The following is a 23964-nucleotide window of genomic DNA, read 5'->3' on the forward strand; positions in this document are numbered from 1 at the left end:
CTGTAATAAAGCATGGATCTGTCTGTGAGCTGGATCTAACAACAGGCCCGTAGGAGCTGATATGGTCTCCTGTCTGCTCCTTAGGAGACACAAGCAGCTTGAGCGGTCCATGCTCCCCAAAAAGGCCTGAACTATTGCATTGCGATGGGAAAAGGTAGAACTTGGAGCATCTACCTTCTAGGAATGCTACCCAATATGCCTGTACAGGCAGCTGGGGAAGCAGCTGCGGAGGAGAAAGGTGTCCCCAAGCTAGGATCAAGTCTATATGGCTGACTGGGTTGGATCACCTTGAGATCAGCTAGGCAAGAATCCAATCACAAAGGACAAATAAGGCATTCAGGGTATGATCTGCGTAAAAATGTGTCAGCCTCAGAGTTGATATGACATGGGTTTATAAATGCAAAGGCAAGAGGCTGAAAAAACCCCAAGCACTTACGCATGTCATCTGTCCACCAATGTAACATTTCAGGTCAGGTCCTCAGAAGGTGGTGATGGAAACCCTTGTGTACACAAACACCCCCCACGCTTTGTGATTCACAGGCAAATCTAGGCTAAGTGTGAGAGAGTGAAATTCCATCGGAAACAAATTACTTAAGCTAAACTGGTGTTGATCTGCCACTTACAATCATTAGAGTCTGGATTAAACTAATCCTTGGTGTAATTTACTTTCTAATACAGAGAACGTTGATCTGTATGCATATTCTCCAAAGAGATGACCTGACCTCTTGAAGACCAGAGATGACCTGGTCCATATGCAGTGTTCCAAATAAAACTTCTCTGAGCTTCACCCGTGCGAGGCCTCTACAGTCATCAGTTTGCAATACATGTAACGAAGAACAGAACTGAACCATTGGGAACCTGACATACTTCTGTGTGCTCTTTAGTGTTTTGGGTCTGACTTACCATCGCAGCAAGTTTTCCACAATTTAACTGAGTTTATGTTTCAGAACTTAAAATACAGATGTTAGTTCTTGGCATGTTTCGTGGTGACTATCCCTGCCCGCTTAAACTCAGTGGTTTGCTACTTGAAGAGTCTGGAGTGAGTCGTCATGTTATTCCAGAATTCCGTTCCTCAACGTTTCACTTCTCTCCAGAGAAAGCCGCTGAAGATCCTTCCTAATATCAGGATGATCTTCCAGCTCTTCATATAATGATCGAACAATGTCCAGTTTCCTGTAGTCCATCGGTTTGACCAGACTGCGAACAACCTGGAGACATCTCTCTTTCAGGGTGAACACTGAGGTTAAAAACAAACACACACATACGACCTCGTCACAAGGGCTCTCGTTAGCTGCTGCCTCCAACGCAGAGAGCACTTCTCCAAGGAAGCAAATACAGAACATAACGCACGGCGGCGTTACTCAAAACGCGCTAGACTCGCTAGAAAGAGAGGAAAAGGACTTGCCGTTCCCCGTCTGGAGGCACCGTACAAAACCCATCAGAGACATCTTGAAAACGAGAGGACTGGCAACAGCTCTATTCAACACAACCGCACCGCTCTATCTAGAAACCCTCACCATCTCTTCCCGGTTTTGAGGCAGGTTTTATTACTCGAGCGCTCGATCTCTCTCGAGGTCCTCACGCTGCAGTCCACAGCGATTAAGTACGAAACCCGCCGCTTCCCACGGCACGCGCGGGCCCGTCTGTTTACCTGGCAGGGTGATGTCTGCTGTGTTCACGTTGGGAGCCGCCACGAACAGCTCCTGCTGGTTGACGAGGAGCCCGTCGTTGGTCCCCGCGTCCCGGAACAGCCAGAGGTGACCTGCGAGAGAGAGAACACGGCGGCGGCGCAGCCGTTACCGCGCTCGTTACCCGGCGGTCTGGCGGGGCAGCGGAAGGAACCCAGCGGTTCGGGGGCCGCCGGTTCGGGGGATGTCACCGAGCAGGGGGGCGGCGAGGGAAGCCGAGCGCGGCCGCCCGCTGGCCTCCGCGGCCGAGCCGCCCTGTCACGGAGGGCGGGCTGCTGCTTCCCGCAGAGCCGCTCGCAGCTGGCCGGGGAGGCCCGGGGGAGGCCCGGGGGAGGCCCGCCGCCGCCAGCTCGCCCCAGCGGTGCCCGCCGGCAGAAGGCAGGCCGCAGCCCGCCCCCCCGCCGCAGCCCGGCTCCCGCAGACCCACCCCGGTAGCTGTGCATGATCCGCCCGGTGCGCGGCTGCAGGACCGGGTAGCAGCGCGGCCTGCCCTCGAAATCCACCCAGACCGGGAGGACGGAGCGGGGGCTGCGGTTGTTGAAGACCACCTCGGAGAGCTCACGCGTGTTGACGGAGCGCAGGCACGGCCCGCCGCCGCCGTCCTCCGGCCCCGGCCTCGGCGGCGACATCCCCTCACCCGCTCCCCGCCGCGGCGGCCCGGCGACGCGCATGCGCCGGGGGGGGCGGTGCCGGGGGCGGGAGGGTAGCCTGGCGCATGCGCGTCGCCGCGCCGTGAGGGGGCGGTCCGCGGGGCGGCGGGAGCGCGGCCTTGCGGGGCCGGGGCGGCCCTTGGGGCCAGCGCGCCGGGGGGCGCGTCCCCGGTTCCCGGCGTTTGAAGGCCCGCCAGCCTTGCGGTCCGCCCTGAGGGCACAGCGCTGGGAAAGGTCAGCCTTGTCTGCGTTCCGGCTGGAAAACGGGTCGCCGGGCCGGAGCGCCCAGTGCTGGGTTTAGCGGGGGGATGTTGCTCACAGCCCCCGGGCTGCAGCTGGAAAATGCTCGGGCGGCCCCGCGGCAGGGACGGTCCCCGCCGGGGATCCCGCCACCCTGCAGGGACAGCCCGGGCCGGAGCTGCTCCGGCAGGGCTCCGGGCCAACCCCTTTGAACAAATACCTGACGTGGAGCACTGACGGCTTTACGTCCCCTCTACACGCAAAGGGCTTCAGCCCTTCTGGAAAGAAGGGTAAGCCTCCTCGGATGACGTTTTGCTTTTTCAAGTATGTGACAGCAGACACCCCTCAAAACACAGCACTTCACGCGTCGAGGCAGTTTACCGTGTTTTTCTCCACAGTCATTGCAGGTGACAGCGCTCCAAGTATCGAGACGGTGCCTTTTCCTTGTATGTCTCAACACCTCAAACACTGCTTTTAGAATACTTCTCGTTCTGCAACAAGACTTAGATGAGGGGTCCTTCTGTAATTTCTGTACTCTCCCTCTAGCAGCCTGCAAGGGGTAATAAGTATGTAAATCGGTAGAGAATGACAGCGAGAGGCCATCATCTGTCTGTTAACGTTTTTTTCCAGTACAGCTGAACGTGTAAGAACCGTCAGGGAGGCTTCCTGGCTGGCCCTTGTTCCAAAGAAGTCACTTCCCCCACTTTCCTTCTGTGAGAGGAAAACAGTGAAGTCACATCATGGAAGGGGCACGTGTTTCAGGTCGTCACTGATACTGTAAGAAACAAGAAACTGCGGCATTGTGGGATTACACAGCATACATAAACAATGAGGCTGATTGTCTTAATTGAAAAAAAGCTGTTACTCCTCAGTGTCTGGTACCAATCTTCCATAAAAACAGAATTGCAATCTTTAAGAGAAACTGCTTCAAATTGTACAACTTGGAGCACAGATTTGTGAGAGAGCAGAGATATACATATATCACTGTACATCTTCCCATTCCCACATTCTTTAATGGTTTCAAACTTATGGTTTCCTATGAAGTATGACACAATTATGTGAGGCCATACATTTTACTGAGACAAATATAAGTTCTCTGCAGCGGTCAATAATCTTAATTCCCATTTCCTGATGTTAGTTAAAGCCTAGTTTGCTAAGTTGCATTGACCCAATTTGAATCTAATGTTAGCTGTGGCTTAAAAAACAAAACATGATCCTGTCATGTTTCAGGCCAAAAGGGATGGCTGGCAGTTTACTAATCTCATTCTAATCTTTAACTCAAGAAATAAAAATACTTCAAAATGCACCTTGTAAGGTCTTAAAACATTACTGTGCTTGGCTTTCCTTTAAAAAAAAACAACAAAAAAACCAACAGTAACAAACCACCAAGGTGTTAGTGCATTTTAAGAATGTAATATATGCAGGTTAAGCTGTAGAGTTCACTACCTCATGCAACAACTGCCTGCATCATGTTGACGCTGTCACATAAACCATGCAGTATGGGAAAAAATTAAGTGGACACTGTTGGCACTATTTTATACAGAAAGACAACTCTGTAGTAAATAAAGGGCTGGACACAGACCAGAAAAAGAATACAATTAAGACTCATCTCCTATGCAAAATTTCTAAAACTTTTAATACTTGTTAATTCACCTCTAAACACACATACTTAGCATGAATGCACTTCAATAAAAATGGCAAACTGGTAACTAGTGTTTTCAACCTCTGATGACCAAAGAGTAAGAGGCTTGAGAAATCACAGTATATTCATGGAAGAAAAAAATATTTGCAACTTTAAGTTATTCAACAGGTAATATATTTTTGTAAATGTTGTGGCATAACTATGGCAGTTAAATCACCTAATAAATTTAAACATATTGCCACCTTGATGTGTCTACAGTAGACAATGAAAACATGAACTTTTTAATATAATTGCTAAAAGTATATCTGTTCTCAAATAGTAACTACAGACAGTTTGCTAAGGCTGTGCGTGTTACCCCGCTCACCCATGGCAGTGGTACATTAAAATATGGATATTTGCTAACAATTAGCACTAAGTTGAGGTAACAGGAAGAGAACAGTAGCACCAGCATGCTGTTTACTAATTGGCATTTGCTTATCAGACCATGAAAAACAGATACTGGTTTATCATTCTTAGTTTACATTTGGGCAATGGCATAAATTAGAAAACTTCAATTTCAAAAAATCCTACATTAAAGAGATACTACCTCTAAACCCTTCAAGATGACAGTCTTAGTAGTCCTGTTAGTCATTTTAAGATACATATACGATTTCTACAGTTTGGGAAATAAATTAACTGTTACCTCCAAAGCTGCCTCAACATGTTTTCTACTATAAGCAGAGGAAATAAACATTTAACTGAAAAATACAATGGACACAGTAAAGAAGACTCAGGCAAAGGAAAGCATTGCTAATTCCACTACTGAATTTCAGTTTGGGTGGCAGGGAGGAAAGAGGTGATTTAAATAACAATGTTTCAGAACACATAGTACAACTGGTAGGTCTCAAGTTGATCCCTGGTTTAATATTCATGTTACAATTTCTACATAGGTGGTTTGTTTTGTTTTTTGTTTCCTCAGGAATTGACAGACCTATGCTCTCAGGTGTCTGCTTTACCAGACTGCTATTCAACAAATTCCAGAGGTGTGTCTTGTCTTCTTCTATGCAGGTTACCAGAATGACCTTTTTTCTTCTGCTCTTTCCCAGGTGCGTTTCAGAAGGTACACTGCAGCATGAAGTCCCCCTACGTTCACCCATACGGTCTGACCTTTGCGCCAGATGTGTCCCATTCGTGACAAGGCCTGCAATCCAAAAAAACAGCCAAAGAGTGGTGGTGGATTCAAGACAAGACAATAAGGGTAAATTTGCTTTTGAAATTATTTTTGATTATTCTAAATCTCATCTGATGGCAACGTCAAATGACTCTTCAGGTCTAAAACTGCATTTAAATGTTACTTATTATTGCTCTAAAAATAGATCATCTTCTCTAATGAAGTCAGCTTACAATTTTTTCCTCGATATATTTTCAAGTGTAAATAGGTTTGATTTTCTCTCAGAACATACCTTGGCAAAGCATTTCTTGTCCTGCGTAAGCAGTGCAGCCCTGCCTGTCCCTGGTGTGCAGATCCTGCCCATCTCCATAAGGCAGGCTGGATAGAGATCCCAGTTCTTCTTCTTTGACCCTATCCTGCAAAATAAATTAGGATCCCCTTTGTGATCATTGAAAAATAGTTAACAGTTGTTGGTCTTTCAGGCACAGATTAGCTCATTCAGGACCACATTCACTATTAATTTTGTCCTGCATTTTTAATATGGAGTACATCAATACTTCTTAATTAGGCTAACCAGAGAGAACCCTAACCCTGGACAGGCAAGCACATGCAGTAGCGGCAGTTAAGCGCAGTAACTTTACCAGCGATACCTCACCTCTTTCCAAATGGCATGTCTGTCACAATAATGTCCACAGAACCAGTCCGCAAAGGGAGGTTGCAAATATCCCACTGAATGATGTCTAAGGGTATGCCCAGGGAAGTACTGCTGCAAGTGCAAAGACACTTATCTCAGACATGATTTACTGAGAATATTTTTAAATTGAGGAGGTCTATAATGTTAGCAAAAGAATGAACAGGAAAATACAAATAAGATAGTGAAATGCATCAATGCAAAATGGATTTCTTTACATACAATACTGCAGGAAAAGAAAATCACTGGTACTCTTCTCACCTTTCCTTATTCTCATTTTTCTTTAGTAAAGAACAGATGTTGTTTGCTGCTCTCTTTACAGCTTGTGGGTTGTTATCACCAGCAATATGGTAGCAGCTAGGCCATTCTGTAGCTCCCTGGGGTGGAAATATTGATAATAAGCAACACTAGCATCAACAGTGCTTAATTCAAAACAAAACAAATAAAAGAATTACTCAAATATGACAGAATACAACAAAGCAACTGGAATTGGATGTCAATGATTTTAAAATTCTGTAACAGATACCTGTTAGAGGTATTATGCACCTTAAAAGCTCAAAATACTTCTGGTTTTAGTTTCTTCCTGCTACAGCTTTAGGAAGGAAAATGAGGTCATTTACAAAAAGTGTGTTTGTATCTGTTTAAAAGTTGGTGAGATACTTTTGGAGCTCGCTATTCAGTTATAACCAAGAAAACTTACACATATTATTCAGTTGCAGATACTGTCAAGTTTTATTAAGTTAAAAAATAAAGGAAGAATCACCTCTATTGGTATTGCACCTGTACCACACATGGGATCAACTATGATATCCGTTGGCTGTGGATCACAGAGTCTGAGAAACAGAAAAAAAGATGTGGTGACAAAAGAGAAAAGTCTCAAACACGTGAATTTCTGTAAGGAAGGAAAACTGAACTATTTTAATTACTCCAATTTTACCCTTCTAACAAAAAAACTTCTATGTGATTATTTTTTCCATTCATTAATTAGCATTTTATAAGCAGCAATACAGTGAAATACTTTCAAGAATGTGATACAGTATTTTGAAAACTGGCTAACACAGCAAACATTTACTAGCTGGAAAACATCCACTGTTTCAGTAACTATGCTTTTTTTTTTTTTTTTACTTTTTTTTTTTTCTTTTTCTAAGAATTAACAGAAATGGCTTTTGAGGAAGCAGTGGGGGGGATGAAGGATCTAATTTCTGAAACAAAATGACTTGTTAACTGAGAATAATATAATACTATGCAATCGCACTGACCTAAGCATGCCATAAGCGAGAGTTGAACGAAGAGTTGTGGGTCCAAAATGTGTAATATTTCTTCTGTGAAGACTCTCTTCAGTTAATGCAATACCCACAACTACTTCATTATTGTGAATATTCAGAAGAACCTAAAGAAAAAACTTGAACTAAATTTCAGGAGTAACAGAAGTTTTCCATAGTATGCCTGGTAGGTATTTATGAGAATCTTGGATGGTAATTTAAAAAAAAACAGGAACTAGGTGTAAAAGAGCATCCTTGGAAGAAAAGCAATGCACCATTTTAATGGCAACAATGGACAAAATTCAGGAGAGCATTCACACATTTTCTCATTCACACAGAATGAGAACGAGCATTTTCTCATTCACACAATCTTTTACACAAGACTTCAAAAAGTGCTGTAACCATTATGCTGACTTTTAAAAAAGTTTTCTTTTATAAGTATGGGGGAGAAGTCGGGTAAGTCCTGCAAGTCACAGTGAAGCATTTGCAAAGCAGCAATAAAAATCATATTCCTGGTCCCTCCACCATACTAATTTGGAAGGTGAAAATATTGTTACAGGACAGTGGGCCAGCCCTTAATAGATTTGCAAGAAAAAGTCAGTTTTTCTGCCCCTCAGAAATGGTGGTCCCGCGCCATTGATGGACCACATCTGTTGGTCGTCCTTTCCAAATCTCTGCTTTCCCTCTGATAAGAAATAAACACTGGACAGTTAATGTTAACCCTTTTTGTCCCCTTCACCCATAAAACTACAGCTTCTAGAGGGAATATCTTCTGTTAACTTCTTACACCGATATAAAACAATGGATTAAGGAAAGATTTAATGAGGGTAAAGGTAAAGCAGAAGGTGCCTACATTATACTTAAATATGAATGAGACCAAATGCTATAGGAGGAGGTAACACTCGGTACCAGTGCTTTTGCTGTGGTTGAGGGAGAGCAGAAAACTTTTGAGCACCAGCTCAGCTGCATTGGGTGTAGTGGTGTTAATCAGTTAACCTGAGGAGAAGACAACAGTGTTTGCAGAGCAAAAGAGGGACCCGAGGAAGAGGAGAGGTGCCCACACTGGGCCACAAAAGAGATTATTATTATGGATAGCCAAAGCAGTAGCAAGTGGTGAGATCTGAGGACACACATAATGTGTCAGTGAAAGGAATGCTTCTGAGGAGGCTGTGATTTCAGCATTACCAGTTTTTAGTTCCAGAGTCATCTTTTGAAGGCATTTTGGAGATCTCTAACCACCAGAATTAAGAACTAAGAATTTTTACAATAGAAATGCAGTACATAGAAATGTACTTCCAAGGCACAACACTATACCTCTACATCAAAGTTAGTCATGTCAGCTTTCCACTGGAAGTGCTCCTGCACAGCTCCACCGAAGTCTCTCGCAGCCTCGTTTGACGTGAAACTGTGCTTGTCTCCTGCTCTATTGCACGTAACACGGAACTTCAACACCTTTGCCTCTCCTTCGCTTGTCTTACTGTCACCAGCCTTGGTCTCACTCCCAGAACCCGTCTGCAATTCGTCTTTAGCATCTGCTTGTTCATTATCCTCCTCCTCCTCCTCGTCTTCCCCATTTCGGGATGCCGCTCCTTGTGTCTTTTCTGTATCCTGGCCGCTAGCAGGTTCTACACCTGCAGCGTTTTGGGCACAGCTCTCCTGTTTACTAGCGTCTTTTTGATCTGTCCCTTCCCCTTGTCCATCCTCATTCAACTTCTCTTTGCTTGCAGTACTCTGCAGATTATGTTTTTTGCGTTTTGTCTTTTTCTTTTTTAAGCTGTTGTTCAGCTCCCAAACTTTCAATGGATCGGTCCAAGGCAGTTTTTTAACCAAATCTTCCAAATCCTTTAGAGCATCTTCCTTTAAAAGACAAAAAAAGTTGTGCTTTGAAGTCATTCCATCTCTTTAAAAACTATCCTTTTTTTAAGTCTCTCAAATTAGTTTCCTAAACATGTAACCCACTACACATTTAAGCGAAGCTTACAGCTTTTTGTGAGATTTTTGCCATAACTAAACAGAACTGCACTTAAAAGTCACAGGACCCATAGTATTTCATCATTTGTCTCACCAAATAAAGAGCTAATGCTAAAATAAGTGACTGAAGTGATACTTCAGTCTAAGTGTGACCCACAAGCATGGCATCGGCTCTGATCCTAGATTTTGCCTACACAGCATATTTAACTGAAGAAATTATGTTAGACAACACGACTGCACTTCCATTTTACAAGCCAGCACAGAGGAACTGGGATAATATCACAAATAAAATAAAAAAGACAACTTGTTCATGAAACAGAGTACTTTCTGAAACTCGTCGTGAATTAAAAAAACCACTCCAAACCCCAGAACTGACTGAAAAACGATGAGTAACTCACCTTATTTTCTTTAAATTGATAGTCTTTCAGCTCCTGAACAACAACAAATAAATTATCCACTGACCTTAGGCGATGGACCTAGAAGAAATAAGAAACCACAGCGGCATGTTACTAACCACATATGTCCAGGGGACTCCGTGTTCATTGTAATTAGAATGTTGTAATCTTACATCCAGATTTAGAAGACTGTGCTTTTCCACTTTTTTTGTTTATATGGGGATTATCACTTTACGTGCAAAGCCAGAAGGAAGACTTCCTTGTGCGGACTTAAGCTCCCCACCTCTGACTTCATCTACCCTTGCAAAACCACAATAAGCCTGGATATAGCTCTTGAAGGCAGGACAGCCGAGGCAGGGTTTCCAAGTGTTTTTCATAACGAACGCCTTTAAAACGAAACTATTTCGCTCACGGTGGGCTAAGATCCTGTTCTTTGCGTTAAAACCACCGCTAGTCTAGTCACAGCCAGGGCAGCAAGGCCACCGGCCGCGGCCCCGGGCCGGCGGGGAGCGGGCCGGGGTCGGCGGGGAGGGGAGCGGGGAGGGGAGCGGAGCGGGCCGCCCGCCCGCGCGGACCTGCGGCAGGCCCCGGGCCGGGACCTCGAAGTAGATCTTCCCCCGGTCCCTGCTGATCCTGGAGGCCGAGCCCAGCTTCTCCTGCACCTCCTCGGCCGCCGTCAGCTCGAAGCCGGTGGGCACGGTGGCGCCGATAACGGCCGTGAGCTCCGCGCCCCCCTCAGCCGGGGCCGGGGCCGGGGCCGGGGCCGGGGCCGGGGCCTCCCCCGCCCCGCCGGCCGCCTCCGCTTCCGCCATGCCGCGCCGGCGGACGGTGACCGCCGGGCCAGGCCTCACCGCGCAGCACCGGAGCCTCCGGCCGCCGGCACAAGCAACAGCGCGCCCCGCCGCCGCCGCCCGCCCCTTCCGCTTCCGGGCCGGGAGCGGCGCCCGCGCCTGCGCGCTGGCGGCAGCGCCCCCTGCTGCCCGACGGCGGGGTCCCCCACCGGGGGAGCGGAGCGGGGGGGCTCGGCCCGGCCCCGGCCCCGGCCCCGGCCCGGCCCGGCCCCGCCGGCGGAGCGGCCCAGAGCGCCGCCTTCGGAGCGAAGGGCGGCGGTGCGGAGGAGCTCGTTTGTGCCCCGGCTCCTTACGGAAGCTGCCTGTCGCCCGGGAAACCTTCCCGCCGGGAGAGCAGATCTGGGTTTGACGCCCGGCTGTGAGAAAACGGCGAGGTGGAGTTTTGCGCCGAGGGGGAGTAAATAGGCAGCTGTAAACACAAAATGCAGGGAAAGGAGGAAGGGTCCGTGCGAATCGCCTACCCAGCCCCGGTCAGTTAGGTGTTCCGTGTGGAGCGTTGACAGAACGGAGGCTGTTGGTGGCAGTCGCAGGTCCCAAGGCCGCTGCTAGGCCACGGCCCCGGTGCGGTGCTGAGCATGGCCCCGGTGCGGTGCTGAGCACGGCCCCGGTCCCGCTGCCTGGGTCTCTGGCTGAGCGGTCGACGTGCTCTGCCGGCTGTGCACTTACACGATGCGTGAGCGTGACTGCCGCGAGAATCCACCTGCCTTTGGGTGGCAAACCATGGGTGGTCGTTTCCTTTTTTTTTTTCCGTCGTTATTAAAAGTACTGAACTTCCTTGGTCTTCCGGCTATTGTCTTTGGCATGTTTCCAGCACTAGAGCTGATTTTTAAATAAAAAACTAGCTGCTGAATGTTTTTTTTCAGAAGGCAGAGAAAGAGAGAGAGACAGGCCTCCCTAAATACCTTCCGTGGCCATGACTGCATCAGTATGACAAAGTGTGAACTGCGTGAAGCTGGAGAGGCACACTTCCCACCTCCTCTCTTCTTCAAATCCCATAGTCTTTACCTGTTTCCAGCGTTGGATTTATAAATGTAAACACAACTTGTCCCTGCAGCTTATTCTTCCGGCAGTTGCAGCGCGTGCTGGCGAGAGCACTGTTTGTTTCTGTTTTCCTACATACGTTCTGATTCCACTGTGATATTTTACTAACAGGCAGGACGTCTGAAGCACTGCTCTTGCCGTTAAGCCTTCTGAAGCGTCGCTTTGCTTTCACGTGAGAAGTATGTGTGTGTGAGAGTGTGTCTTGGAGAGGGAAGGTGTGGGTTTTATTCCATCGGTTTATTTCTAACTTGTGATTCAAGTCTGAAAATACAGAATTAAAACCATGGAATTTGGGTCATAAACATACTGGAGAAAGTTTCTGTGAAATGGCTTCTTTGATGAGAACTTAAAAGTAAGCTGAAGCAGAGAGAGCCACTAGGGCATGTTTGCACTTCTGCAGTAGCTGGCACCCTGCCAGGTCTTTTCAGTACAGTGACAGTGCTGCGATAAGGGGTGTGATGGTGGCTGCACAAACTTGTATCCTCATGTGTTATGCCCCTGGCAACTGCTGAAGCAGCCTGTGACACTACAGCTTTACTGCAGCATTTTCTAAGTTGTAGATAAAGTTAGTGTGGTTTGCTGGCTAGCGCAATACAGAGCATCCTGCTCACAGGCTCCGTGCCAGCAGAGCAGCGTGGGCACGCTGTGCACAGCCCTGACCTGGCTAGTGCGGCTTCAGGCAGTGATCTCCCTGCAGAAGCAGGGAACCCAAGTGGCCAGGTCCCGGGTGTGTGTCTTGCTGCTCACATCAATTTTACAGATTTTGCTTAGCTCTATGCTGCAACAATACCTATAGCAAGGGAGAGCTTTGTGATTCAAGTGGAATAATGAACTCGGCTTGCTGAGCTACTTTCAATAGCAGAATTTTCAGCATATTTTGGTGAAGGTGTTTGCCAGACCCTTAAATTAATTCCATATGTCTGGCCTGTCAGCAGCAGCTCTGACCTCTCCCGGTTGGTCTCAGATTGAAAGGTGAGAACCGGTAATCAGCCTGCTATGCTTCAGCTCTTGAAATCTGTCCAAGCACCACTCGCAGAATTATTTCCTGCCAGTGGCCAGGTCCTACAGTAGCTGAAGACATCTGTTTGTCTAATACCCATGCAAGGCTGTTTCTTAGTATAATACCATGCTTCGCTTGCAGCTTTCCTCCTAAAAACTCCTGATGTGCTCTGTAAGCATAGAGCCAAAGCATCTTTCAGTTTCAATAGGTGTAGATGTTACCTTTATGAATGACAGACGCAAACCCATTTAGACCAGCACAGCAGGGCACCATGTGTGACAGTGGATGTAAAGAGAAATTTTCGCCTAAGGATTCAGGACAAACCCTCCTATGTGGGAGGCACACTGACAGTGTAATAAATGTAACTGCATTACTGTTTTTGTTAAGATCTTATCTTGAGAAGGGTCCCATGCAGTGAATTAGAGGATAGTCCTCCCATGCAATCTGAAAGGTGCAGACTCAGCTGTGTGAGTGTCTGAGTGTCCTTGGCTGCCACTGAAATAGCTGTATTTTTTGAATCCTTGTGAGAATTTTGCAGTTGCTTTCAGTGGGAACATGGTGATGCGCTGCAGTGACGGCATCTGGTCCGGACTTTATGGGGCAGAAGAGAGGTGACCCTGACAAAAGTCAGAACAGTTTCCGTGGAATCTAAGTATTTTAATTCTCATTCTTTGATCAATCCTTGGTTACAGAAAGCTCCTGTATATTTCAAAGCCTTCTTGAGTGACTATGAGATTTAAAAACCCTGGTTTTCAACTGTGTATTACCTCATTTCTGTCTCTTTTTGTAGAAGCAGACCATAGATGTGTTGGTAGTTGGTGCTGCATAATTATGTAAGCTGGGATGTAGTGTCACCAATGTAGGTGGAAAAAGGAACTCTTGCCGTGCTATTCCGTGGGAGTCAGTGCGCGTTGTCAGACTGGTAATAGCATACATATTCTCATTTATCTAAACTGCCAATATATTTTTTCCCTATAGACAATATTGGACCTGTGTCTTGGTAGGAGAGAAAAAATGGCAAGCTGTCTTCAAGACAAAACCAGAGTTGTATTTTCATGTCCATTATGAACACCATTCCCAAAGCCAAGAAATGCAGTTGGCTCCCAGAAGAAGAAATGTTCAGTTAAAGCAAGAAGGTACTGGTTGAGTAGATCTGTTAGACTTATTTAGAGACAATAGTAGTTCCTGATGAGCTGGCAGCATCGATTTTGTGGCTGGTTTAGTACATACCTGAAGAAGAACATTGCTGTCCATTTGTCTGGAAAGTTTTTTACGCCAGGTGAATTGGGTCTGTCCATTTGGAAGGCACGCTTCAAATAGCAGGATGTATCCCAGAGGATACTGTGGTTTTTTTCACTCTTGTTCTTCACGGTTAATCCACAGAATGATGGAAATAGCAATTGTCCAACTAAAGAAAGTGTCCTAATATTATCCTGGAATAAATTATTTGTCTCATAATACTGGCACATAACTGAAGAACATTTACAATAACTTACTAAGACCAATAACTTATCCTATAATGAGGACTATAGGATGAATATTAAAAAAAGAACAATCTGGATTTTACATCATTGTGTACCTCAGAATAGGCATATGACTGTGCACAGCAGCTATATGGTTAGTTTGCCACTGACTTGCTGTGTCACTTTGGAAGAGTCACTTAAGCATAATTTGCAAATTTGTTTTAAAAAAGCATGGCTTGGATCTCTATATGATGAATTGAGGATTTCTTTTAATTTTTGTTACTAGCTTTCCACACGAGAAAATTCTGGGTTTCTGGCTTTTTGGGTGTTTAGGGTTTTTTGAAGGTGACCTGTTAGACACCTGCATGGATTCTTTCATCTCTGAAAAAGGCAACTTGGGTGACAAATCTTTCAGAAATGTATGATTTTCCAAAAGCGTTGTTTGACTATAGATAGCAAAGCAAGCAAACAAACAAAAAAACCCAAGAACCTCAAACAACTCAACCAAGTACCTTCCTTTCTCCAAAGTTCACTTGCCACTTTCAGACTGCTTTTGTACCACCATTCCCCGACATTGCAGGGATCAGAGTTTTCTCCAGAAAGCCTCTGGAATTCTTTGTGAACAGTCCTGAATTTCAAAAGTAAAAATCAAGCACATGAATCCTTGGTTGGCTCTAGGACAATGTGAGAAGGATGCACTGTGTTGGGACAAGATGCACCGAGGCAAGTCAGATTTCAGCAAAAAACATGCGGCCGGAGTAGTTTTTAACATGGAGTGTGATGGATCGAAATGACTGTGTGTTTGCAATCCGCTGTCAGTCAGACAGCTTGCAAGAGCAAGGTGGTGAGGGGCTGGCATGGTTCAGTTTATCCTTGGAGCAGCTTGAAACTGCAGTGCCAGCCTTCTAGCATGCCAGGGCAAGAGACAGGTCTTGAGAATAGGAGTGCTGGGCAGTGCAGCCGACAGAGCGATGGTCTGGGGTATTGAGGCCTTGTGGCTTTTATTCCTGACACATGAGGCTGGTAAAGCAGTGGGCTGGGAGGCAGAAGCGTTCTTCATGGATTTACTTAATTTTCTCAAGTTTTACTATTTCCATCTGTGGGAGAGAAAGATAATATAGTATAGTGTTTGGCAATCTCCAGCTGAAGTATAAAGTAATGTTCTTTTGAAACCCAGAGATCAGAAGAGGAGTGAATTGGCAATATAGTGGTTACTGGATGGGGGAGAATTAGTCAGTGTTTATTGTAGCACTGGTGAGCCCTGTGCCTTAGTCAGAAGAGGTGTGAACTGAGGCTAGCAGGTGATAAGCCAAGACAAACAGTTAAGAACTTCAAGTGAGAAATTGTATCACAAACCCTTCTACTGGAGGTATTTTGTTAACAAGGCGACCATCCTGCCTTTCCTGTCCCCAGTAGATTTCGCACATGAACAAATAAACCACAATTAGCAATTTCTGTATGGGCAGCATGGGTGGTTGCAGGGCTATGTGCTCTGGAAAGTCAGATGAGTGATAAGGCGATACAAGAAAGAGAAGCTAATACTACAAAACGTAAAAGATGTGCTTAAAACATGAGACAGATCAAGCCATTCAGTACTGGGTCATGTACACCTCCGCCCAGAAAAACCAAGGTTTGTCCTCTGTAAGGTTTGTTAAATGAAAACTCTGCTGATGGAGCCTCATCTAGCAAGAAACTCAATGCGCACATAGAACTTTACACCACGAACAGTTTCATGAAAGCAGTGAAAGGTGTTCAAAGATGTTGCTTAATTTGGACCAGAGTAACTGAAATTAACTTCTTGGATCGATTTAATTAATTGGGTAGGGCATAAACAAATTTAGAGATGGCATTGAATTTCCAATAATGAAGCGCAAAGTTATGTCTGCACCTGCCTTGCCTGGAGTAACTGCTTATATTGAGTTAATTTCAGAGCTGTGGAATTAATTTGGTGTGAACCAGTACGCTTTGTCTTGCAGTAACAGGGATGTGTTGTATAAATCCCATCCGGCATTTGGTTTTGCAAGGGTTAAAGTTCTTTGAGCAAGGAGATATGTTTTCTTCCAAATCAGCCCCTCAACATACAGCTGCAAAGCCTGTCCTTCCTAAGGCATACCTAAGGAGGAGCCTGGTCTTCATGAGAAAAACACAAGTGGGACTGCTTGGAGCAGCCCAGTTTTTAAAGAAAGCATTATGGAATGCTGGGATCCATAAATATTCAAGGCCATCATGGAAAAGCTGGAGGATAGGAAGATCTAATATCCATGATATATCATCCTAAGAAATCCGCATCAAAGAAAAGCTTTAAAGTGAGACAGCTGATCTTTTTCAGTGTCTGGATTTTGCTCCAGACCACCTCAACTTTTACTTGGGACTGAAAAACATCACAATTAATCCAAATTGGATTTGATTACCTGAAATGTCCTTGAATGGGAAGAAGCATTTCAACCACCCCAGAAATGATTCTTTGGCAGAATGGCTGAGAAGGAACCACAGTAACAATGCCAATTAGGCAGTGAGGAAGGAAAATGTAAACAGATTAGAAGTACTGACTTCAGCAGGTAGGATCAGGACTCCAAAACAGTCAGCACTCTTGTCTTTCTGGGAATTACCAGATAACTGCAAATGACTTTTTTGTATCCTGTAGAAGCAGCATGCTAATCAGCACTGCTAGCACTAGCACCATGCTGTTGCCTGTAGTCAGTGCTATAGCGGAAGCTGTGTAGATCTTACCTGGATTCAGTACAAGTCTCTTTTGCATGGGTTTTTTCCTCCAACTTGGTGCTGCATGAGACCTTTTTTGTTTCTGGCAAGTCACAAATATATAACATTTTCCAGCTGTCTCTCTGTCCTTGGACTAGCATGCCACACTGCAGGACAGAGCAGGATTATCTGTTGGTTGTGGTGACAAAACATTTTTGATCCAAATTTGTGAACAGCAAAAACATAGTTCCACACATTTTATTGTGGATATGAAGAAAATCACACGTTTATGTGAGAATGATTGGCTTTCTTTATTCTTATTTAGCCATAGCTTCTTTTAAAAGACATATGAAAATAGTAGAGTGAATTAATTTCTGGGATAAACCTCATTGGCTTCACTAGGTATGTTTGAGGCTCATCTCAAGGTAATCCTGGGTTCACTGTGATAATCAAAATCAGAAGAAACTCAAGAAATAGTAGTCTTTTGCTCTGTTTACATCTCTTCCTGCATTCATGAAGCATTCTCCCTCTGGTGAGCTATCTTAGATCTCCATATCAGAGATCATATCAGCTTACTGTTAATGAAAACTAATGCACTGCAGACCACCAGTGAAGCCCTGTGTATGGGTCTTGCACACAGACAGCAAGTTACTGCACTGCGTGCCTGGCTGTTCAGAGAAATGCCAGCAAAATGAATATTCGTGTAATGCTGAATGTTACTAAAAATGGGTTCCCAAGGTATTCCAGACTTGTGCAGATTTTTATAGACCATCGCTCCATTTGGCAGTTAGAGGGTAAAAAAGAAGGGTGGTTGAAAAGCTGTAGTCACAGGTAGCTGAAGCCTGAAGCCTTATTTGGGATGGATGAGCAAGACCCCATTATTGTTAAGTTTTCCTTTGATTTTGGATGAATATATATTTTAGAAAATTAAATTCTTTGAAAAGCGCATTCAGGAAAAAGAGTTGCCTGTTATTCCAGGTAATACAGATCTGAATAGTATTTTTTGCTTCTGGCAAATGGATTGGGCTGGTCTTTAGTTCAAAGAACAGGGCGGTGGTAACTCCCAGCTCCAGCCACCTGGGGTCAAGCTCTTGAGCAACCATTTTCCTTCTCTGTGAATGTGTGCAAGTCAGTTGTTAGGCATCCGAATCCAGTTGTCAGGTACCTCCAGCAACTGAAAAGTCTTGCCTAATCTTGCAGGTACCTAAAAGCCATGGATACCTAAATTTCTGTCGGCAGACATGAACATAACTGCTGAATTCCTGAAGCTGTTCATCAGTTCCTGCCCAAGGCCTGGGAGGATTCTCAGACAAGACCTTTTCTTTCTCCAACTTGCCCATGGAGACTGATCCAGAGATAGCAATCTCTTGTTTAAACTAAAGCGTATCTCCCCTCCACCTCAACCCTTCCCAAAAGAAAGATATTGAGACCTTTTGTGCTTAGCTTTATGGGCTCTCTTTTGTCTTGTCAATTTGAGTGGAAGGAGAGGGCCCGTCAAAGCTCCTCTTCCACATGACCTGGAGAATAAGTTTTCTCTTTGGGTGTCCTAGCTGTTTGTTTCAGCCTGCGGGGGGGTGGGGTGGGGTGGGGTGATAAGTCTCTGCTGTTGCAGTTACCTCTCTAGGTGTCAGTACTTGCTGGACCATTGACTGTCTGGTCTGGGAGCTGAGGTGCTTCCATGAGACAAAGCTGACCTGGATTCCAGCTCCACCACCAAACCTGGCAGGGCAAGCTGGTGTAATCCAGCCAGAGGGGCGCGGGGAAAGCCATTTTTCTGGAGGAAAAGTTAATTTGCCTTACATGCCACAGGCCAGGTGGGGAATTTCAAGTAAGAACTCAAAAGTATCTTAACTGCTTTAGGGCTTGAACTGTACCTCCCCTCTCTGCATTTCCTGGTGCTAGTTTAGGTTTGGATGGCTTTCTAGATCCCTTTTTGAGTATTTAATTATTCCCCTCCATTGTCGCACTGTGAAGGAACCTGCCTGCACACCCCTGCCTAAGCTGTGGATCCCCCCCGCAGCAAAGCACTGCACACTTACACCACACCCCATAATAAAGCAAGCTATTCAAAGCCCAAATTCCAGTGATTTTCAAAGAGTGCTGAGCTCCGGCGTGATAACACACTGTAAATGGAGTCTAGCCTCTTATGACATTTAGACATATTTGAAAATATTATCCCCTCTGTCACAGTGTTGCACCTCTAAAACGTCTCAAATAGCGTTCCTCTACCTCAGGAGTTACGAGAAATTCAGTGAAACTATAAAGCATGCAAATGCTGAGGTAAATAAATAAATAAATACCCAATGAGAAAGAGAGCAAAAAGGTGTCTGAACTATACCAGCAACTTTTATGTGTTTGAACCCTGAGTAGCCCAGAGATGGCAGACACCCTGATAAACCTCAGCAAACAAGCCAGTGGCCACGCATGGCTGGCATTTACGGCAAAGCAGCTGTGGGTCTCTCCTGTAAACATCTATGATTTACATGTCCTACCTTTCTGTGCAGTCTGAAGCGAAAAGCGAATCACTGGCACCTCAGTTGGACGACACTTGGAGCGTTTAAGTGAGCTTGTGCTCTTGCAGAGCCTTATATTAAACCCTGGTGCGGTCTGAAGTCCTCCGCCAGGAGAGGTGTGCCCTGAGGGGAGGCACTGCAGGGTCAGCCCTGTGTCCCTACAGTGGTCTGACATCTCAGGAGGTGCTGGAGTCTGTACGGACACCCATCCCTGGGGTCTGCACGGGAGCAGGGATGGTGGCACTTTCCCGTGCTCAGTGAGCTCTTCATCTACAGCTCCACTCAGGCTCAGCAATTACGCTAATGTAATATCCATCAGATGATAATTGCTCCACTTATTCATCACTAAAGATCTCATGATTTGCAGGTGAAGAGCCCACTGAGATGAATTCAGCTTTGACAGGAGGAAGGATACTTTCTACTTCCCTTAGGGAAAATGACACTAGCTGGTAATAGGACTGGATTTAATTGGATCAGGCTTGTTTTGTTGGGAATGGAAAACAAAACAATACCAGTTAGGGAAGAAATTTCAGAAATGAAATGGGGTTTGATCAGCGGTTTCAAATGTAATTTAGTAGATTTCTTTTCCTGAAAGTTAATGCCAAATGTTGTATTCTGCTTCCTAGCAGTTTTTCTTTTCTTCCTACTGCAGGCAGCCTGCATGCTCTCTCACCATAAACCTGTGACCTGAGGAAGGATCTGAGCTGCTCTGGCTGTTGGTTTATGGGGTCAGTCCTCAACAAGGACAAGAATTTAGAAGAACTTGGAGAAGGTGAGTTTGATTTCCAGCACTACCAAATCCATCTCTGAGGACTTGTAACCATTGGCCTCAGAGAGGTAATTTTCAGAAGTACAGAGTAGATCGTCTGTGGCTTCAAATTTGTTCTCTTGAAGCCATATGTGATGTCTCAAAGGGCTGTCTCCTGGCGCCACAGGATGCTTTTTTAAAATATATTTATGTTTTAACAGCTTGAAGTTATTAAATAGGTAGTGTGAGCTGGGCTTTTCATTGTTTCAAAGAAACACCTACACTGGTCCATTACTGACGTCAGAAACTGGCACAGCATGTTCCTCATCAAACCGCCTGACTGGGGGTCTTGCTAGCTAGCTGGAAAGTAAGTTTTGACTTAGTCAGTCTAATGCTGGAAGGAGAATTCAAGGCATGGATGTAAGAGAATAGGTTCTTTCAGTTTGTATTCTGACAGAATAGATCCCTTAGCCATTTATTTTTATTGGGATCCTTAGTGACACTGAGAATGAGAACTGTGTGGGATCTTTTAGACAAAAATCACATTCCTTCACTACTGAGATGAGATGTTGATATATTTTACAACTGTGGGGGTTTGGCATACTACATTAAAAACAATGTAAAATTCTTTGAACTTCAGTGTTAAAGACGGAGCCATTTTTGTGACTTCTGGTCAGGTCTGTTACATAAAGCTTCACTCAATAATTCCTGCATCCAGCCTGTATCTTCTGTTTGCCTATAGCATAGTTTTGAAAAAAATTACCTTAATATAAAACCATCAGCTGGTAGAGAATCCTTCATGTGCAAGTTAAACTGCTCCCGTGATTAATTATTTGTACTGTTTTTTTACAAGGAACCAGTATTTTATAGGTCTGTTAAATACAGTGCATGCCTGATGTTACTTTCCAAAGCTTTGGAGCAGAGTTCTTTCTTGTATCTTGTTGGGTAGGATCCAAGTTGTCTCCTTGAGGAGTGATTTTATATAAAAAGGAGAATGTTCCAGCCAGAAAAGCCACCCCCTGGATTAAGAATTCCTGATACTGGATCAGGTTATTGGCCCTGATGGGTCAGATCTTTTATACAGATTAACATCTGATATAGCAGAATGTTTCTTCTCATTCCCCATACAAATATATCACCAGGCCCTGACACGTGGCAGAGATTTCTTTCTTCCAGCTCCTGCAGCTGATCAGATTACAAGTTTAAACCTGAGGAAAAACTCGATTATTGCTTCACATCCACAAATGTTTCTAGTAGTTGGGAACACTGCTAGGCCAGTTTTGGAGAAGGACATTCTGGATGTTACTGGACTCTAGTTCCTTGTGTTTCATGTAACCGGTCAGTGCTTTCCATCCCTTCCTTGGCTGGGGAGAGCCTTGCTGAGCATTCAGTCATTGCTATCAGTAATTTTCATGTAGCTGCTTATTGGGAACAGAAGACAACAGCAGCAATAGTAATAGTAATACCCACAGTGAGACTGTGAGTATGGAGGGGAGATGAAAATACGGAAGGGGTCATTCTGCACAGCGAGAAAGTCTGACATAGAAATAATACTAATTAGGGTATGAGAGAGCAGAAGCAACAAGCTGGCAGCAGAGGACTACTGGACCTCGTAGAGGACAGTGAACAGACAGTTCCTTTGATTGATGTTTCGCATAGTCGTATGCCAAGAGGCGATAGAGCACTGCCATGCCGGTTTAGTGGAGATGTGTACAGTTTACACTGCCTGTGACACTGAAGAATCAAACAATTCAGGTCTTAAGAGTGACAGCAGTGACTCACTGGCTAGTCACTTAACTTCCTTTGTGTTTGTAATGTGAGTGATTCATTAGATGAGAACTTAAGCTTGAGTAATTGATAGTAAAGGAAGGCAGGTTTCTAAGTTGAAATGGACAATGATAATACCTTCATTACTAAACAGAAGAGGGGAGAGTAACAAAAAGCCCACAAACTATGCTCTGCTGGGACCAAGCTGAATTGTCCTCGTCTTCTTTTGAAATATGATCTGTTTTTCTGAACAGGAAGACTGTGAAAGGAAATCAAAAGCTAAACTTTACTTGTAGCTTCTTGTACAATAAGTTAGGACCTAAATCAAAAGCTGTCTTTATTGCTGTGATGATGCTGATTCATTGATATATAAACCAAAAACATTATCTCCCTCTTTCTTCCATTCCTTAATAACTAAGATGTTTCCAAAACAAGCAACCAAAGCCTTTGGAGTGTTCTAGGTCCCTTATTAGAAACTGCCTGGCTGGTCTCTGCATGTTGATGGATGAGAGTTGCTCCCAGGTCTTGGCCAAGGCTTGAGTGTTTCGAGACCTGCTGAAGATCATACAATGTATCAGCAACAGGGCTGAGAAAAGCTGTGGCTTTCCCAGTTTCCTTGCTTGAATCACTTCAAATCTTCTCACTTGTATTCTTCTAATGAATCTATTAAGTTGCAATCTCTTTATGAGAAGGTTTTCATCAGTGGACATGCATCCCCAAAAAGGATTTTATCTAGTTTGATCTGTATAGTAGTTCTAGTGCACCTAGAGAGTTATGCCAGCCTCCTGGAGGCAACGTTTGTGGTGCTGATGCTCCTACCAGGAATGGCCAGGTGTGCAGATGTGTAGTTTCCTTAGGTGGGGAACTGCTCACCTAGAAAGGAAATTTTCACACTCGCAGATTAGTTTACTTGGATATGGTAATTAAACGCCTCTTTGTAAATGACAGCACGAAAGCTCCATAAGAAGGCCTAGCACATGATTCCCTGACCTCTGGATCAGTTTTTTTTCTCTCATTGTTTCTTCTGGGGCATCCTGAACAACTGTTTTAGATTAGAGAATTAAATCCTGTTTTAAACTTCCTGTTACTTATTCACTCCCAGCACTTTAATCACTGGTAATGCACATCTCTGGTGGGCCTTCAGTGGTTGCTCTGCTGTGGTGTGTGTGCCTTGCCAACTCGCTTTAGAAACAAGCTGACTGAACAGTGCTGATCTATGCTCTGTCATTCTTTGTTGTTCTGATTCCTTCTGGAGTAATAGCAAACTTGCCGGGCATCTAGTTTTGTATTAAAATGTAGGCATTGAGAAGTGAAATAAAAGTTGTAAAAAATATTATGAGCAGTATAGAAAGCTTTTCAGTGAAAAATGCATGTGAGGGTGTCAGGCTCTTTTCTTCTATAACCTCTTTAAGAAAGTACTGCTTTCAGGGGACTTTGGGTGATAGCTTTACCACTTCCTCTTCAAATGTCACTCTTGCTGCCTGCTTTTTGGTACTGGTTTTACTTGCTCTTCTGGGGTACTTCACTGCTACACAGAAAGTTGCCATGGATTCACTACATAAGTGAGAGTTAAATACTGGGATTTGTTCAGGTAACCCTTTAACCTACAAGCATCTACTTGCTAGCTGACAGCCAAGTTTACTTTGAGATAACTTCATAAAGAGATATTCTTACACACACAAATAAAAAAGAAGGCAAAGACGAAGTAGCTTACAATTAAAAAATTTTCATGGGATTTTAACCTCAGATGGTGCTGTTAATGTCTGAATGAAGTGTGGCTAGATAGCCTGTGGTGTAAGCTGTAAACCAGTCAGACAGGTCTAATGGGATCCAGTCCTTTGTGCTGTCTCAGTGGCCTGTGTGGGGAAGAGACGAGGTTGCACAGTTCAGGATTTCTTGCTCTTCCAGTAGGGGTTACAGCTTCATGGTCTTGAATCTGCTTTGACATCCAGAAAACAGGGATTTGTCAAAGTGCCTGCTGAGCTAGCATGAGCTTTAAAGATTGGAAAACTAATAATCCCTAAACTTATTTCTAACAGTTCTGGAAGCAAACCCACAATGTGTTTTTAAGATTTCCTTTCTTTGTACCTGGGCTCACTTTCTTTGGGGAAGAGAAAGGGGGAAGGAGTGGTATACATGAACACTTTTGTTTCTTCTGATAGGTCTACCTGTGATAGGATCTTTGAGTAAAC

General features: G+C 44.7%; 3 protein-coding genes across 4 annotated transcripts in view; 1 reads left to right on the top strand and 2 right to left on the bottom strand.

The window, feature by feature from the left end:
- Positions 1 to 149: 149 nt before the first annotated feature.
- VHL (von Hippel-Lindau tumor suppressor) lies at positions 150 to 2368 on the bottom strand. Of its 2 annotated transcripts, XM_075053028.1 has the most exons (3): positions 2116 to 2368; positions 1652 to 1762; positions 150 to 1237 (listed from the first exon to the last, which is right to left on the bottom strand). In XM_075053028.1, the coding sequence occupies exons 1-3, from the start codon at positions 2357 to 2359 to the stop codon at positions 1053 to 1055; spliced, it is 540 nt and encodes a 179-aa protein (XP_074909129.1). In that variant the 5' UTR covers positions 2360 to 2368; the 3' UTR covers positions 150 to 1052. The 2 variants fall into 2 exon arrangements, with proteins under 2 accessions (XP_074909129.1, XP_074909128.1); XM_075053027.1 differs by having other exon boundaries at positions 1652 to 2368.
- Positions 2369 to 4188: 1820 nt separating this feature from the next.
- Positions 4189 to 10606, bottom strand: THUMPD3 (THUMP domain 3 tRNA guanosine methyltransferase). The gene is made up of 9 exons (XM_075053026.1): positions 10265 to 10606; positions 9693 to 9770; positions 8638 to 9180; positions 7321 to 7451; positions 6825 to 6894; positions 6323 to 6438; positions 6026 to 6136; positions 5663 to 5786; positions 4189 to 5400 (listed from the first exon to the last, which is right to left on the bottom strand). Exons 1-9 carry the CDS (start codon positions 10499 to 10501, stop codon positions 5269 to 5271), a joined length of 1542 nt encoding a protein of 513 aa, XP_074909127.1. The 5' UTR covers positions 10502 to 10606; the 3' UTR covers positions 4189 to 5268.
- A 158-nt stretch (positions 10607 to 10764) lies between these two features.
- The window catches only part of SRGAP3 (SLIT-ROBO Rho GTPase activating protein 3), a 173692-nt gene continuing 160492 nt past the window's right edge, over positions 10765 to 23964 (top strand). The window contains exons 1-2 of the mRNA XM_075053399.1: positions 10765 to 10914; positions 19910 to 20029. Of these exons, the coding sequence (XP_074909500.1) occupies positions 19981 to 20029 (49 nt within the window). The 5' untranslated portion in view covers positions 10765 to 10914; positions 19910 to 19980. The remainder of the gene's footprint in view (positions 10915 to 19909; positions 20030 to 23964) is intronic.

The sequence above is a fragment of the Buteo buteo genome, chromosome 21 (genome assembly GCF_964188355.1).
Source record: "Buteo buteo chromosome 21, bButBut1.hap1.1, whole genome shotgun sequence".
Classification (NCBI taxonomy): domain Eukaryota; kingdom Metazoa; phylum Chordata; class Aves; order Accipitriformes; family Accipitridae; genus Buteo; species Buteo buteo.